This window comes from Phaethon lepturus, unplaced genomic scaffold, assembly GCF_000687285.1.
Source record: "Phaethon lepturus isolate BGI_N335 unplaced genomic scaffold, ASM68728v1 scaffold41610, whole genome shotgun sequence".
Classification (NCBI taxonomy): domain Eukaryota; kingdom Metazoa; phylum Chordata; class Aves; order Phaethontiformes; family Phaethontidae; genus Phaethon; species Phaethon lepturus.
In genome coordinates, this window is record NW_010511945.1 from 68,770 (window position 1) to 87,641 (window position 18,872).

The following is an 18,872-nucleotide window of genomic DNA, read 5'->3' on the forward strand; positions in this document are numbered from 1 at the left end:
TCTTTTGACAAATCTGGCAACGTACCAGCTGCTGTGGATGGTGGCTGGTCAACCACATATGAAATGTCCTTGCTATTATCCAGTCCATGTGAGGGAATGGCAAATACTGAGGAGACATTTATATTTATTTTGCTCTAATATTTTTAGTCTTTCCCCCCATTTTGCTCTCCCAGAACAATGGAAGCGTTCATTATTACTGTCCTATCTGGAATTTGGTGCTCACAATCTTTACTCTTTACCTTGTGGTTTGGTGCTAAGATTCTACAATCTCCACAACCTTCAGTGTCAACTAAAGGAAGATATAATAATATCCAAGAGATATCCAGGAGATGTTAGAACTCCAGGGTTGTGTGACTACAGTTGCAGATCAAGGTTCCCTGGGTCAGGTATGAAAGATGGCTAAAAGTGACAAAGTTTCATCTTTTCTGATGTTATATGGAACATTCTAAGGACATTTCCCCACCTGCAGCTATAATCTGATGTTGCTGCTCCTCAAATATTTGGTCACAGCCACATGGCTGGCAGTTCAAAGCTCAGGCAGTGATGGGACACTGCCATCATGACTTTCTTTTCCTCAGAAACATGGAATCTGTCCAAACCTTCATTTCTAGAACGGAATAAAGCATGCAAAGAAGCAGGAACACCGTGGGCACTTTAGGGACTAAAGCATTTACCCTTGCACCTTGAGGACCATGTGCCCCAAGGATTTCCATTTCCTCCTCCTCTCTTTCTCTCTTTGGCCAAAAGGCCCACACAAAAAGGCAGCAGCAGCCATCAACAGGACTGCTAGAGTGCTTGTACACCAAGGAGGGAAGAGATACTGCCCACATCTATCCCTCCTCTCCACACATGTGTGAAGACAATGGAGACCACTTGAATACTCTGGAAAAAACACACAGATACATTTGGGCCAAGACAGACCTGAAAAGTTTAATCTGTCTTCACCATAGGCAGGGGCCTTGGAGGCTACATATAGTCAGCCTGTTTACTAATCCAACACATGGTCCAGCCTTCCTCCTCTTTCCCAAACTGCACAGAAAAAATGCCTTGTCTCAGCTGCACTTGTCTTCTTCCATCGTGCTTCTGTTAAGGGCTAGTTCTCTGACACACCAGACTAATAAAAAGGTATCCTTAACAAAGTCACAAATTACTGTGAAACACTCTCTAGGACTGGAAAACCACAAAGACCTACTAAGTAGCTAGGTTTAACTTTAAAGCAGAAGGCTAGACAAGCTGGAGAAGTCTTTTTCTCTTACATGTTAAAACAAGTTAGTTGATTCCTTTTGATACACATCAGTAATGATTTAATTAAACTCTCCTGAATGTCTAAGGTCTATTCTATGCAAAACCATAGGCTGAACAGGAATCCACTACATTTCACAAGACTGGAAGAGTATGCTTTTCCTATAGCCTTGCCCTCAAGCATGAAGAGTAGCATGGCAACCGCTATACCCTTAGAGAGCTCTGCTGTAGCTGCAGAGTGTCACTGGCTTTTACTTATACAGAGGGGGAAAATGAACTTTGCATTCTATATGATTCTTTTTTTGTGCCTTACAAAAATCATTTAGACATTAGGATTTTTGGATCTCCCCAGACATGAGCTTTATCACATTATGAGCCCAAATACAATGTCATGCATAAAACCACCATAGCATTATTTCCTTTTTAGTTTACTCTGTTTGGGCTCTGTACCCCTCTTGAGAATGCTTGGATCCATAGGTCACACAATTAGGTCACACAATGCAAGGCTGGAGAAGTGTCCAGTATAAGCCAATGCAAAGGCTGTCACCCTACCACAGGCCCTGAACTAAGAAAAAAAGACCTTTTTCTCTGTGTCCCTGTTTTAAAACTTAATCTAATTGTTGCTCCAGAGTCAGAACAGACTATAGAGAAGATCTTTAACTGCCCAAAACACAGAAGAAACTTTTTACCTGAAGCCATGTTTTAGACTATGACTTCTTTAATTCTTATTATTCTCACAGAAATTTCCATGACAATAGCAAAACTGTATGAGACTAGGTGGAAAGTATTCAAAGGACATCTGGTTTTGTTTTTTCTTTTTCTTCCCTGCACTCACTGCGGGGGGAATGGTGCATGGAAGGGAGACTGTATAATCTTCCCCACAGCCACCCCAAAATAACTTTCTTAGCATGAGTCCTCGTCTGCATATTACATACACTTCTTAGACATATATGGTTTCTAACTGGCTTTGGCCAGAAGACAATGCCTCATGGAGCAGTTTGTGCTTTGGCTCCACACCACACACTCACAGTCCCTCACATCACTAGTGGGCTTTGGCGAGCAGATCTCACTTTTTCTTCGTTTCTGACACCACAGCAATGTCAAATCAATCACATACACACTTATCTAAAGACAGAATGGAAACCCCTCCTTCCACATTGCCCATTTCCTTTCAAGGAATTATTCCAGAGAAGACACTGGTGCAGACACCACTTCAGCTGGAGGTGTTAGAAGAACCTCAGAGCTATATCCAAACCTTTGCAGTTCAATCACTTTAAATTAAACTCTTTATTAGTAAATAATCTCCTACAGTTAAAGGTATCCTAAATGTTTTTGTCAATGTTTGGTACACTGAAATATGTAACAAAATATGAGAAATGTGAATCAATTTTTAACAGACCATGTCCAGTACCTATTTAATGATATTTTGACTCCAGATTCTTATTTTTATCACTAAGAATTCAGAAATTTTAAATCTTTCCCATAATTATTCTTCTGTGTATTCTAGTAAAACTCAAAATATTTAATTTATAGTTGTGCAGTCTTGACTCTCTCTGGCTTTCTTCAGAACAAGGAAATGGTAAGAGTTAGCCTAGACAACTGGTTTTAATTTAAGTTAATATTTTGTGTTTCAAGGAGAAATCCATGTCTCTGGCTAACTTTGTGATTTTATGCCAGAAAGGAAGAAAACTGAAATGGTGGTGTTCCTACAAATCCTCAGTGCAAGTACCCAAATTAGCACTGTAAATTCAACACACATTTATTTTTAAATGTATTGCGAGAATTCCTACCACCATTTATGGCCTTCTGGGGTAACACACTAATAGCGGCCAACAGACCAATAACTGTTCAATGAATTCCATGATGACATTCTCATTATGGCCCAGATTTTGATATCATTAATCAAGCACCATGTTATTCCATGAATAGTCATCCCACTGATACAGGTTCTCCAAATAAGGACCTATTTAGTGCAAGTAAGTCTCATAGATTTAGCATTGAATCAGTACAGGCTATGCAGATATGGACTTTCAAATTTACAGGGAAAAAATCATATTTAAGCACAGTTCTACAGTATGCTAAGTACCATGAATGCCCGTTGTATTAATGAGGTGTTGAGAGCACTCATTACAAGAGAAGGGTCATACCTGGCCGAATCAGCCTTTGGTGGACAGAGAAATCAGAAATTTGGCTTAACCTTAAATCTCAGAGTCTAAGTCTTCTACCAATGTATGAATGTGTTACAATACAGCAAACAAAACACAGGTCTAGTTTACTGCCATGTTCACTTTCCAATAACTTCTGATGACATTTTATCTAATTTTCTGGTTTTTTGTGGGTGAGTGATTCCACAGTGTAATCTCATTGGTGCTATGTAACTTCAAACAAGCTCTGCATTTGAAATTCATCTTTGTTCTTTTAGAAATTGATTCTGTTATATAGACAAAGCCATCTTGTCTCTTTAGCTCCATCTTAAAAAGGAAGTCTGGCTCAGAGGCTCAGGTTTCTGTGAAGGCACTGAGGAATAATTTATCCTGCACTATACCATGATGTGGTATTGTGTCTTCCTAACACACACCTGTTTCTCTTCATCCAGATAGAATAAATTAACTCCTCTGCATGTCAGTATAATACGTCTATACCATCTTTGCTTCCTGCCGAGTTTCATTCTGAACCTGTACCCATCTCTATGAGCATTCTGTTACCATACAACAGGCTTTGTAACAGTCTTGGAGAGTTTAAATGAATCCCAGAGGTGAAGTAGTCAATCATAGTCTTCAAGGCCCTTGCAGGTCTTGTCCTTGTAGGTCTTTAACCCTTATCCCAGGCTATGGAGACTTTAAGATAAAAGCTGAAACGGTGCATTTGCTTTAATAAATTTTCCACAGGAAGCTACTGTGCAAGGAGGATGGTAAAAAGACGTGCTTATTGTTACCTGGTTGATAGACCAAATCTCCTCAATATGCTGTGCTAGCTTATATTTCTTAAATGCTGAAGCTTTCATATCCAAGCAGGTCACATTACTGCAGTCCAGATGATAGGCCACAAAGATATGCATATATTTAAACAGATTCTCACCGACAACAATAAGACAGAAATGTACAACTATCCAGAGAGGAAAGCCAGCCCATAAATCTTGGTAAATGAAATTTAGTAACAAAGAACAATCAATTAATGTCCATGTGAAACAGAAAACCTATGCATGTGCATTTTCATTAAAGAAGACTGCACAGTTGCTGCAACCTCTTTGAACCTCAGGGCCTGATTCAAGGTTGTTCTGAGCAGAGAACATTAGTGTCAGTGAAATAGGCTTCAGGTTTGACTTTTTTTAATTTTTATTTTTAAAAGCTCAGTGAGAATATTTGACCCTGAAAAACTGCTGGCTCACATGCATCCAGGATAAGCTTCTCCATAGTAAGTTACATTTCTCTGTTCCTAAGAGGGAATGGAACTAGGCATTGGGAAGAACAAGGAATGATTATAGATATCAAGGAATGATACAGATTAGTCAAAATTTCTTTTTGTGAAAAGAAGCAGTGTGACACACTCAGACCTCTGTGGTAAATGGAAAATGTACTTTGGTCCGTGTTGAAGAGTATTTCTGTACCAGAATGAAGTTCCCATGTGCATAACCAGCACAAAGCCAAAAAAAATAGGCTACAGGACAGGAAAGGCTATTTCTGCATTTATATTTTAAGTATACATATTTAACTAGTCACAGTAATGTCTAAGCATAAGGATATCTGGTGTCTGGAACATACCTATATGCCCACTGAAAGAATATAGTTAAATTCATTTCCAGAAGAGAGATTATAAGAAACGATTACAACATCACACCTGTAATATGGAGATTTCTGCATGCTGGCACTGCCCAATCACAGAAAAATTTACAGAAAAATCACAGAAAAATCAAACTCTTTGTTGAATAAAGACTGATCATAGAGACTAACCATGGATCAACAATATACCACGGGGTTCACAACAGGATCCATGGTCACTACGTGGCAGAGTCATAATCACGCTGCTGCATTAGAGCCATTTAATTAGCAACTTCTGAAAAGACTACAGTTGCATTCTGGACTTGCAAAGAATTTTACTAAAGAAGATCCATATTCCTCATTGGAAAGTTCTTGCTTGTTTGTTTTTTTTTGATGCTGAGATGCCCCTTTTTCAAAAGTATATTATTAAACTTGGATTGCAATTAAATATCTATCTAATTTTATGCCATGGGGACATAAAAACCTTAATTACATACTTTATGAACTATAATACAGTTAGCACATGTACTATATCCATCTTTTTATATATATAGTATATATAGTTTCTCAAAGATTAAATGCATTTCCTTGAAAATCCTTTTATAACATTCAAAAAATAAGATGCTTCAACAGCAACTTTTCTAAGATCTTCTGCACTAACTATAGCAGCTGTAAACCTGACTGTCTCTTTGTAGACTTCACATTCACTTTTAATTAAGGCCTGCCAGACCACAAACTATAGGTTTACTTCATTCAGCAATCCTCTTCAGATTCAAAACAGCTAAAACTTATTTTACACAGAAATTCTTATTTCTTTGCCTTTCTACATTAGAATCTCTAGTGATTTTTAAATTTTGCAGTGCAGAGTAAATACGGATCTATCTTACCTTCCATGCGTTCCACATAGCAATACACATCATATGTTTCATTAGGAAAACGGCGCCCATATGTTCTGACTCCTTTCTTTCCCATTTTATCTCCAAAGCATCCAATTCTTGGATGTCTAATTGGATACCTGAAATGCAACATGCTCATATTGATTATTACAATAAATCAGCGTTTTTAGTCTGTACAGGTTAGGCATATTAATTTTGGGAAACTGTGTCAAAGGGCCTTTTAATTGTCTCACCTAACAGTCTGGTCGGACAACCAGCCAGCATCACACTGCTCAAATCCATCTTCATAGGCTGCTTTCAGTTGTTCTGGGCTTGCTATGACAGCACCATTGTCCCGACAAGTTTTCTGAGCTTGTGTAAAATTCAGAGTATACCTGCTGGTTGCTGCACGATAGTGAAATACAACTCCTGAAAAGACAAAATCTTACATTAGTGACATATTTTGTATTGTTTCTGCAACCATCACCATACTATAACTTTACCTAGGTAATTTTACAATGCTGAAAACAGATGGGTCCAACTTAAACAGTAAAAGGCTAAAAGATATCCTATCATACAAATGATGTCCCCCCCTCTAGTGGCTGCTACCAGTAATTATATAACACCTTAGGTTATTAATAGTTGGTGAAATTATATTTGCTATACACACAGAAAAAAAGTAATTAAACCATAAATGCATTTTTACTGATGTTTTACAGAAAATCTTGATCAAAAGGGAGAATGGATGCTAAAATATGTCAGTGATATGACATAGTTATACAGACTCTTCCAGCTGCAAGTGCTGGTCAGCTAATTGGACTGCAGGCAAGGCTGCTTGCGCTAACAGCATTACCCGACATGTTGGTTTACTGGACTACACCCAAGTGCAAGTCAAACTGCATGACCAGACAAGACTAAGCACATCTAGTCCTCAGAAAGAGAGTGCTTAAAAATAGACTTCCTGAAGCAGACAGCTGCCGTAACTGCATGCAGAAGTGCCAACAGTGAATGGGGATCCCTTGAGTGCTTGAGGTCTGCTAGCTGCAGTGAGTCATGACCAATGGGGGCACCAAATAAATTGTATTTTTGATGGAGATTTGTTACTTGGTGATGGCCCTGATGTCTGTTCCTATGCATCAAAACTTACTCCAAATATAACATTTATAAATATATAGCTGTTGGTCAATTTTTCATAACCATGTTTTCCTGCACACACTACTAATGATACAGACAAAACAAAGCTTGCTTTTATTTGGGGCCTTTCTGGTTCTGGAAAGAATCTCAACAATTTCAAAAGTTACTTGAGCATATCAGACATTTGGAGAGGGAGGCCTAAAGTTAAGATGGTTTTGGTTAAGACAGGATCTGTCTAGAAGCCACATTCTGTTTGAGATATATATATATATAAAAATATATAAAATTCCCACTGAATTTGGAAACAGCTGCATATGCACACCTAAAACAAACCATAAAGGACACCAACTCTGAAATGGCAGAAAACAGATATTCCACCTTGCAAAATCACTTCCCCCAAATTGCCAGTGTCTTTTACAGATTAGCATCAAAAATATGTCCCCCAATGATCTCTGAAAAATAACATTTAATCTCACTTATTGCACTCTAAAATCTTCAGAAGCATTGCAACACCATAAAACACCCACTACATAGAATGGCTACAAAGCAAGAAAAATAATTGCTTAGGAACATAAAATGTTCCTTTTCTCTGATGATTTTATTGGAGTACTTCATGATGAAGAAATAACATACTGTAATGTAGTTTGCGAAAATGGTGGCACTGTAGCAATAATGAATTTAACAACAAAGCTTTGGTATTAGACCATTGTTGAAAGATAGAATTCTGCTAATTTATGAAAAAATAGAAATATGTGTAACTTAGTAAAATGTTGATTCAAGAGGTTCCAATATATTTAGAAATACTTTCTCTCATGCAGAAAAATTCAGTAAAATTTTGCCACTCAAAGGTCTAGATATGGCCAATAAAATAAACATTTTTCTGCTTGTTGTGATTCATTAAGATAGTTTCTGAAATTAAAATAAAATACATTATCTTGTAACTACTCACAGATAGGTTAAACCTCAATCAGAGACCAATTTTATCAAAGCGACTGGCAGAGACAGAGGAAATAGAAGAGGAAACACTGGGAATCCCAAAATTCCATCATTTAATATGGAGTCACATTCCAGCTGCAGCCACTAACTGGAATCTTACAGACCACTAGCATCCCCATAAAATGCCTTTTCAGAAACCACTGACAGAACCCATCATGAACAGTGCTTCTTCCAAGCAATGATGTATTTTCAGCTTCTAATGGACCCAAGCATTGTTTGGCAACAGTGACAGATGAAGAATACACCCTGAAAGATATTGGCTATGTTTAAATTACTAAATTAGATATTCCAGGTGTCTGCAATTCAGTCATCAAGGCTGTTAAATTGTTAGATTAGTTCACTGCATTATTTGGCCCGGGCCCCATAACACCCTTCCAAACAATTTCTGGGCAGACTTCAGGAGCTAGAAAAGACCGATAACTTCTAGTGCACATCTTCATCCTGTGCTGGGAGCCAAAGGAGCAGAACAGCATGGATGGGGGCCACAGCACTCCAGACAGCCTTGGTGATAGAGCACAGCCTTAAGCACATTTTCATATTAATGTGAACTATCTGTACCAGGAGAGATCAAAAAGGAATCTCAGAGAGAGAGCTTTACCAGCTCCTGTATCCCTGCATTTTCTCTGTTATAGGGCATCTTTCATTGCCTAGTTGGGGCAAATTTACATACCATTTACATTGTCTTAAGATCTGCAAAACTTTATTTATACAAATATGTATATATTTATATGTGTATGGGCATATTTTGGCTTTGTGTACCCTAAACAACACTGTGCTTTACCACATGTTCCAAAACAGAGCACTAACAGCATAAAAAGAGTTAGGCAATAGCAACTAATCATGTTTGGAATTTAAAAACTTAAAATAACAAAAATATGAATTGGAGAAATTTTTTTTAAGCTGTGGTATGCATTAAAATATTTATTTTAACATATTCAGAATTCAGTAACATTGGTTGACACTGTGAGCAAGTTACCTGCTACTATAAATGAGTATTACTATGTTAAGTAGCACAGTGATAAACAAAAATATGAGTTCAAGAGACCTGCTTGTTGTTCTGGGACTAGAAATAAGAAATGGACAAGCTTTACAGAGCTCACAACAGCAGCAGGTAAAACATTTACCCTGAATCATAAGTACAAACCCATAATAATAGTCACAATCTGGGGATCTAGTATTTACTGAATGTTATTCTTGAATGTATACAAACACTTTAAACCTTTCTTTTGGTAGCATTGGTGTTTCTGCAGTATACAATATTTGACGCTAACTCTATAACTCAGAGTCAAAACAGAAATGCGCAAGCATGCGAAGCAATTTGTTCATTCGAATTGTTGTTCTCTTTTAATCTTAGTTAAAATGTATTTTACATGAATTTAGATTAATTGCCGCCTCTTTTGTTGGTTTTTTGCAAGACTGCTTAACTGATGCCATATGACTTCAAAAGGGCACAAGAGCACTGCTGCTTAGTGCAACCACGAAAAGGTTCATTAACTTAGCAGGAGATGGCAATATATTCCTCCAAACTTGTATTTTTTCAAAGCATCCTACTACTTACATATATGACTGCATTCTCCAGAACCAGCTATCTTGCCTCTCATTTATTCTGTGTTGGAAGCAACCACTGCCCTTCCTAGCTGGCATATATTTGGGATACCTGAATAAGGCAGGACTAAAGAGTTAATCTTGCTGCTAATTTAAAGTAGCTTTTGCAGTGCTGAGAAGAGCCTTTAGTCATTTGTAAATCCTGGAAAGGAACTTGGAGAATGCTTTGTTCTCCTCGCCCTGATCCAAAAGGTAAACTTCACCTATTCTTAGAGCTGAAGGCTCTTCCATTTCCAGTGAGGAGCTAATGGACATAAAAGAGCCTCCAAGATGAATGGGGAGGAGGACGTCAGTATGTATAAGCCTGTGCAACAGCTGCAATAATTAGAGGACCCCCTGGGGCTAAGAAGATTAAAGTGCAGGACTTTCATTGTTTCAGTTAGACAGAGAGAGAGGGGCAAAATCCATTGTCCAAGTTTTTGCACTTTAAAACATTTGTAAAGGATTTTTTTTTCCTTTTTTTCCTCTCTGAAAGAAAAGGCAAGAAAGGATGTGTCCTAAGAACAAATAAAGCAACTGGAAAACAGACTACAGCAGTATAATGTTGTCGCTGAACATTTGGCAAACAAAGTCAGTGTAATTACAGGAAGCAGTAGCAACATCTGCAAGAAAGAGCACTCACAGGAAAGCAATTTGTAGCATCCAAAATTCCCTTCTTCCTGAGCAAGAGAGAACGTCTTTTAATCATTTATCCTTGTCTTAGACCAGAAAACATAAAATGCTTCACTTTTAACAAAATGGGGCTTCCACAGTTAAAAGCCTGGCTCTGTGGTTTCACACCCTTGAGTTACAGCTTTGCTTTATTACTTGCCAGGGTATCGTGCAGCAAAACTTCTGCGGAAGGGCAAAATCTGCAGGGGAAGGGCTCCTGGTACGGATAATAAATTACAGTTCACTTTCACTAGTGAGCTCACACCGCTGCAACAAGCACTCTTGGCGTCACATAAAGCCTGAATTTCAGAAGTTGTTTCACACAGCAAAGAATATCCAAAGATAAAAGATTATGATGGTAGTGGTTGTTATTCTGTAAATTTTTATGTTCAAACCTTAGCCACTGTGGTGCAGACCCCTGAAATAACCCCCAACCCACTGCCAAAGCTACCACACAGTTTTGTTATCTTCCTCGCCTTTAATGCAGAAGAAAATTTACGTTACAAATACACGCCAAAATAGAGGTTACAGGACTGAGCACTGTATGAAAGGAAAGGAATAGGGCAGCATTTTCAGCTTCCTGCACGAATAATTCATTTGTGTTCATCGTTGGAGGCTTGGCACCCATCTTCTGACCCCTGCCTTAGGCTTTGGCAACCTGAGAAGAACAGGCTTGCCTTGCATCATCCCCTTGCCAAATGCCTGAAGGAACTTCTCCTCGTGGGGAGAGAAAGTGCATACCAACCCCTCCACTCTGCAGGCCCAGCACCTCCTGCTCTCCAGGGACAGAGACTTCTTGCACTAACTGTCAAGCTGCTCCTCCATGCAAAATCTTTGTGTCTGTCCTCACAGAGCAACGCAGTTGTGTGCAGGTGTATGTGAGTTCTTCTGACCAAGTTGGTCCAGATGAGGAAAGTGATAGGTGTTAAGCTTTACCTGTATTTTTCTCAGGGGGAGGACTTCTTTTCTACATCTGTATTAATCTCTAAATACACAGTGCATCACCTGCCCAACGCGGTTATCCCTGCACAGCAACGTACTAGGTCACGCAAGTGTTCACTGAGGCCAAGGCACTGCTACTTAAATTACAATTACTTAAAAAAAAAAAAAAAATACAGCCTCTCACAACTCTCCTCATACTGGGGGATGACCAACATCATAAAACCAGTTTAGCCATTAGTACTGGCCTCTGCTTTACCATGCTGCCTGTGAAGGCATGCCATGCACTGCCTGGGCTCAGAGGTCTCCCACCAAAGCTCCTCCATTGAGCCTGAAGCAGAAACCCCACCAGCCTGCCCATTGGCTGCCGTGTGCCCAGTCCCTACCTGAGCGACACGGCAGCTTGATCAAAACACTTGCTTTCCTGTTCCTGACATGCCTTACACGTAGACCCTGGGTCTTTCTCACCCAGAAATAAATTGTCTTCTCCCACCCTTTGATGCCTGCTACCCATTGTGCTCTTTCCTTGACAGCTACAGAAGTCAGAGATTCCTTGGGATCCATGATGCAGGAGAGAAAAACACAAGCTTAAAAATGCATCAGTCCATGTTAATTTAGTTAGCAAGGAAGCATGGAAGTTCAACATCAAGCAGTGGTAAGGTTTCAAGACAGATAAGTCTAAAAGATTAAATAAAAGCATCTCTTCAAATGCTATACTTTAGAGATAATGAAGGAGAGTTCTGGCTGTAGAGAGAATAAATCTATTAGGTTGTCAACACACAATCTCTGAGGGCTAACAGCACAATTGAGTGGCAGCATTCCCACATTGGAAACAATTCCCATTTATTATCATAATAATGCCTGCAAGAAAGAAGAGTTTGCATAAAAATTAAAATGTGAATTACGATCTACTCTGCTTCCCTAATTGCTGCTTCTTTCCATTAAGAAGGTCAGTATTTTAAGCCTAGGATTTTCTTTACTTTTTTAAAAAAAAAAAAACCACACAAAACTAAAAAGACTAAAAAAGTCTCTCAGACTTGCAGCAGAATCAAACAGAAACTAGCAAAATGAAGCCCATGAAAAAAGTGGTCTCCCAAGACATCAATAAGAAAAGGATAAAGTGCTCTTATTATTGGTAAAAAATATTCACCAACAAAATATGAAAAAAGAGCAATAAAACTGGAAGGATACCATTTGCCAATTTGATCTCTTTAAATCCAATCATCTCCAAGGAGGATAACAAAAAATCAGCTCAAATGAGTGGGTTGTTCAGATTTCTTCTTTTTGATTACACTTGATTATACATATTATTTTTTATTGCCTAATATCCTCTCACCAAACAAAACAAGAATTTCTTTAAATATTCAATTATGTTCCCGAATGAAGAGTACTGTTACATTGCACTTCTAGGTCAGCTTTTTACAAGGTATCTCAAAACTATTTTATACAAACGGACTTTGTTATAACTAGAGAGAGGGAATAAATGTTGACAGAGGGGTACAGCAATACTTCTATAAAACCATTTCCAGGATTCAACTTACCATAGTTTGCTTTGCCTAAAGGTTAGAAGTCTAGACTAGACTAGTCATCTAAATATCTTTAATTGGTGACTGCCACAGAACTCATCTCACCCAAGACTCTCTTCAGAGAGGAGCTGGAAGTAGCATGAGCCTGCGTGCTTAGCTTAGACTAGGCACGGGACCTTAAATTGTTGAAGGTGAAAGAAGTCCCACCCTGGCTTCAGGTTTCCTAATTTTAGACTTGGCATCCAAGTCAAGGTGGTGAAATTGTGTTTGGTAAACTATTAGCAGGTAAGTGAACACTTGGGGATGATCTTCAGAAGGCATTTCCTGCTGCTCATCAACCTCCACTTTGTTTCAATATGTCTCTAGTGGGATACAGCGAAAACCCACCAGTTTCCAAAAGCAGCTTAAAGTGGGAAGGAAGTGGCAGCTCAGTGTTAGCTACTGAGAAGGGAAACCATGTCTCCAAAGTATCTGAAGGCTCCTGAGACCTGACATTTTCAGACAACAGTGGCAAGGAAATGACTAAGAACAACAACAAAAGCTGTGAGACCAAGGACTCTTAATGTGAGACAGTTTGATTTGTGGGTTTAATAACATCAAGAATGGTCAGAAGGAAAGCTCAAAACACTGTAAAAAGATGAAATTACAAGAGCTGACAAAGGAAGAATTGCTCCTGAGAAAAAAGGAAAATTGCAGAGACACATGCAGAGAAGACAGAGGAGACAACATGTGGAAGGAAAGATGAATATAAATGACTTGTTCTGCATATTTCTCTTCTTGTAAGAAGCTGAAGCATGTAACACTGTAATACTGTTAGATCCATTTTGAACATGAAATATCCTTGTCTGAGAGGTCAATGTAATTATAGCAGCAACCAGGGTGTAAGGAAAGCACTTCCCACAATTAGTAACAGGAAAGGAGGTATCTAGGGTGATGAAACTGCCCCTCTGCGTGAGCCTGCAGACCTATCGGCACTGGCACTGTCCCCTGCCTCAAGGACAGCTCTGCGGTTGAGATTAACGAGCAGGGCAGCCACCTGGCTGCCCTGAAACTTCCTGCGTGGGCTAAAATTAAGTGTCTCACTCCTCTCTCTTACACTTTCACCAGCTGTAAAATGAAAATAGTAACATATAGGGCACAGTTCAATCTAACCCCACCGATCTTAGAGGTGAAATATGCAAAGCACCTGATAACAAATGTGAATGGGTGCTCTCATTTGATTTTGGAATTAGCAAAGGCATGTAGCACAGCATGTAACATGGTTACTTTCAATACCAAAAGAACTAGATTAAGTGACACAGCATGTCCTTCTAGTCCTGCATTGCTATGTCTTTCCCAGATCAGATCCCCAGGACTGTACACACAGCCAAGTCAACCCAGTTAGTAACAGGAACACAACCACTCTTATATCCCTAGTAAAAATAAAGCAGCTGAGACTTGACTTTAAGTTGAGCGGTTTAAACAGGGTGCAAATCAAGTTGTTTCACCTCTATCACAAGCTAATGATACACATACAGGTAAGCACTGCTCAGCAGATACCAGATACCATCTTAAGGCACCGTGTCTTGGTGATTTCTCTGAGCTCCTGGTGAACAGAATAAAAGTTAGCTCTCCCAGTTATATATTATCTTACTTGCAAAGGTTCATTTGAAAAACAAAGAGTACAGCTGTCTGAGCCTATATACCTGTTTCAATGATGCTTTTTGTTTGAAAGTTTTGAATGAGGGAATGTCCATAAAACAAATGGAAAACTGGAAAATATCTAGAACTCAAGTCCTGCATGGGTTTAAAAATATCCAAACAAAAAAACATACAAACCCCAACAAAGCTATCAAAATAACAAAAGAGCAATTTCACCTACTTCAGCAGAATGATGCAGATAAGCTTTGCCCTACTTCATTTGGCCATTTCTCAGAAATTTATTAAATTGGACTTAATACACATAATAGGGTTGGCACTTAAAGAAACAGATGAAGCATTAGTAACGTATCTTCCCACACCTAAGTTGCCCCACACAGGGAATTTTGCAGGAGCTTAATAACTTTAATAAAATAATTCTGCTTCACATTAGGGTTAAGATATAGGATCAAGAAAGTGCTACCTGAGCGAGAGTTACCACTTTTTCTGCATAGTTCTAATCCATTGAAAAGCTAAAGCAACACATGCCTGCTCAGTCCTCAGAAAGATAGTGCTACACAAATGCGTTTTATGTTTCACTTGTGATGAGCGTAAAATGTGCAGAATAGCAGAATGGGTGATAATTTTACCATTACTTCATGGGTCGCCCTGCAGGCACCAGCACCAGCTCCACCCGGGAGAGCTGACCAGAGCACAGTGCTGAACCATGCTAGCCGTCAGCTCCAAAGTTACTGCAATTAACGTGGAAAAATCTCCCCACACCACGCTAACGACAGGCAGTGAAGAGTGTACAAAGACAGTGTTCAGAAGACCATGTCTCTCCAATTGTTATCACTTGGGGTGCAGATTCGAAAAGACAGCATACTGGAAATAAATTGCATTTGGGGCTAATATTTCTATTTTGTGGGGTTTTTAAAATAAAAGCTGAAATCACAAAAAAAACTCACAAAGCCTTACTGAAATGAGGGTAGAAGATTTGGGCAACAATATTTACATGAAATCCTTTTGAGCTTGATAAATGACATTTGTTTACTTAAAGTAGAAAATGGAGAATGGAGTGCACAAATTATAATCTAAAAATGCTATTTTCCATGTGGGTCAAGATCTGGCTTTATGCTCTCCTGAAATTTTGACATTAAAGGAATCAAGGAAAATAACAGTTGCAGAAAGAAAATGGAGCGTGTGAAATTTTCTTTCAATTAAAAAAAAAAATCTGATCAGTTTCTCTCATTGCAGTGTTTTACAGGAGCACTAACAACAGAAGCTAAAGTATTGCTATAAATCATCAGGGGTTTTTTTGTAGTACACGTCTGCTGCTCCTGGATATAGATATGTAGTCAAGGGAGTACTTGAAAAGGAATAAGGAATGCCAGGTACACTCATTTCTGAAAAGTAATGTTCAAACCAGGATTTCTTTTGCTTTTGGCATTAGGACTAAACAGTATATGAAGTTATACAGACATTAATGGTTACACTGTTTTATTGCATTTCCAAGTTAAGACCACACCTTTAAAACCTTTCACTGAATCAACGCCAGAAGGCTGTTTAAATTAGGTTAAGCATATTGGAAGAACAATGTAGTAGTAAGCTCACAAAAATAATTTCAGCCAAAGCCATAATTTCCAGCAGCAGATATTAATGTTTGTTTTGGGATTCAGTCATTTGAGTAAATACTGACCTTTCAAAAAACACCTAAGTGCAAAGAAGTGCAAGGCAAAGCCCAAATTAAGGCTCACGTGAGCTGGTTCATCCACACAACACAGTGTTGTTATAAGCACGCACAGTAATTTGGATCCAGAATTTGCATTTACATGGCACAGAGCCTGGGCTAATACGTCCTGCTTTCAGCACAGTTTGTTAGCTCAGGCTCAGCGCCAAACTGACAGGACTATACAGCACCAGGCTATGAAACGGTCTCTGCACTGTACTTATGCTGTATAGGCAGGCTCTTAGGAGAAAAACACCTATAGATCAGATGTTCCTTTTGCAACGTACATGCTTTTGAAAGGCCTGCCTCTTCTATCTCTTTATATGCACACGTCTCCCCCTCAAGGTTTTGAAGGCTATTTCCTTATAGTGGTGGCAAGCAAACTCTTAGCCCTGGGTCCTCCACATGGAAGAACATTAGCAGCCACCTCACTACTTGCTTTGCTACAGCTTCTTCCAGATGGGTTTCTTCCTACCTTTCCATCCAAACTTTAATGCTGGGACAAAAGAAACTTTCTTTGTGCTTGATGTTCCTATCACAGAAAGAGTGGCTCCCAGTTTTGTTGGCATTATGGTTTTGTACATCAAGTGGCAAGACAGGCCAACCACAGCTCCAGTAGCAAGCCAGTTGCTTCTTTTCATCCTACACAAACAATTAAAAAGAAACTGCTTCTGCCTGCCACATATGTCTTCTTGTAAGGACACTGACATTTTCAGACAGATGTATTAGTACAACATGTATCATGTTTCACAAGGCCTGGTTTCAGAAAACTTTAGAAGTATCTCCTAAAAAAAAAAAAGTAAAAGAAGGAGCTTGTCTTGCAAATGATAGAAACCCAAAGTACCAAACTAGTTTGGGAATAACGTAACAGCATTTGTTCCAGGAATCAAAAGTAGCCTCTCCAAAGATGTAAGTGAGAAATAAGAGAGATATAGATTGGAAAAGATTAATAAGAATAAATAAAAGACAGAAAGAGAATGGGAACAGTGAACCATTAAGGAAGGGTCAATTGGTAAAGACCTTCCTTTAAATGCTCTCTAGTTAGACGTTAATTACTAACTTTTACTGTTTTAACTGGAATCACTGTTGATTACAAATGAAATAGATAAATTCTTACCCTCAACAGCCAATGATACAATGCCTTGTGTGTCTTCAACTCCGTACATAACATCACAGCGATACACCCCTGCATCACTTGCACGCAGCTTAGAGAAAGTCAGCGAAGCATCACCGGTCTCCTCTGAATGGGTCGGAACAGACACTCTGTCTTTGTAGCTTTGACCTATTTTGATGTTGCCATTTTGGGCCACCAGGACCGTGGTTTCTTTTGCATCTTTCCCACTTTTATCCAGTTCAACCTTTGACCATTTGATTCGAAGATACTCAGCTGCATAGCTGGAGGCTATAGTGGGTGTGGTTGAAAAGAAGCATGGCAGGACTGAAGTTCCAGAGAGGGATCCCTTTACCAGGGTTTTTTTTTCTGCTTTGACTAGAAAAAGGGGAGAGAGGGGAGAGAAAGGAGAAATCACATCAGTGGAACAGCAAAACTGGAAAAAGATACATTTCATTGTTATTTAACTATTCACAGACGTGCAAGACCTGAAATCCAAACCTTAGCAGATCTGTAACAGGATGATTAGTATAAGCTAAAAAAAAGAGTTTGCACCAATATCCTAGGCTGCTGATAGAACCCTTCCCTATTTGGGCAAATTTAACTCACTGCTTTCTGACTTATTTTCTCCATTTGTTACAGTCACCAAGCTACTAACCTTCTTCAGAAACTGTGTTGAAATTTTAGGTGACGGATGAACTGTAAGGGCTATGTTTTTTTACTTCATCGGAGGAAGACCACTCTGCGTGAAAGATGATGAGTTATCTGACATCTATTGCTGACCAAAAGCATGCACACAGGGAAGGTACTGACATTTACACCTTGCCTTACCTCAGTAGCTTGTTCATTTGCTCCTGTCCTAGGAGTAAATCATAGCCCATGACTTGGAATACATGACATCCCTTATTCCATTATTCTTTCAAGAGTTAACTCTTTTTATTGCATGCATGCTGAAACAAAAGTCTTTCCAGTGAGATTGTCCCAAATGGTCATTCTTTTAAAATTATTTCTTTGTAGTCTCAGGCACTTTAACACATTGCAGGAATGAAGTATTTCTGGATGTTAAAGCAAAGAAGGAAGTAAAGCACACAGAAAGCCCCTACTTGGCTCAGACTTGACATGATAGGACCTTTATCAGTTTTTATGACATCTCCAGCTGCAAACACTTTACAGTGAAATACTTCCATCTGACAATATCCTGAGGGGAAAATTGACTACTGTTCATCCAACTTGCACACAGCAACTGTCTGAAGAGAGGATTTTTGTTAGATTTACTTTTTTATGTGATGTTATTTCACCATACATAATGACTTAATGAAGATTAAAAGCTAATGCATAACAGTATCTATCTTACGTTTTTCACTGTCCTGCGCTCTAACATTTTCTGAAAGGTGGAACATGTTGATCATTAATTTGAAGTGAGGTAGGATTCATAAAGTTTGGAAATACAATAACTTCAAATACTAGCCACCAACAGAGTGATACATGAAACAGGAGACACCAGCAAATGAAAATTATCTAGTTATTTATCTACTGTTAAAAAATATCATCTCTCCATAAAGAGTAGAAGATTTTGGGGAGAAAAAAGGGAAGGGGAAAAAAAAGGTAAAATTGCTCATTAAGTTGATTATTTTTAACACATTACTTTATACAGGATAAAGTATTACAGAATCACAGAATCACTAGGTT

The 18,872-nt window shown here is 38.7% G+C and overlaps 1 protein-coding gene across 1 annotated transcript in view; it reads right to left on the bottom strand.

The window, feature by feature from the left end:
• Positions 1-17,559, bottom strand: part of LOC104619454 (versican core protein-like) — a gene marked incomplete at both ends in the record, with an annotated part of 75,194 nt that extends 57,635 nt beyond the window's left edge. The window contains 3 exons of the mRNA XM_010285337.1: positions 5,888-6,015; positions 6,130-6,304; positions 17,190-17,559. Coding sequence (XP_010283639.1) covers positions 5,888-6,015; positions 6,130-6,304; positions 17,190-17,559 — 673 coding nt within the window. The remainder of the gene's footprint in view (positions 1-5,887; positions 6,016-6,129; positions 6,305-17,189) is intronic.
• Positions 17,560-18,872: the final 1,313 nt, after the last annotated feature.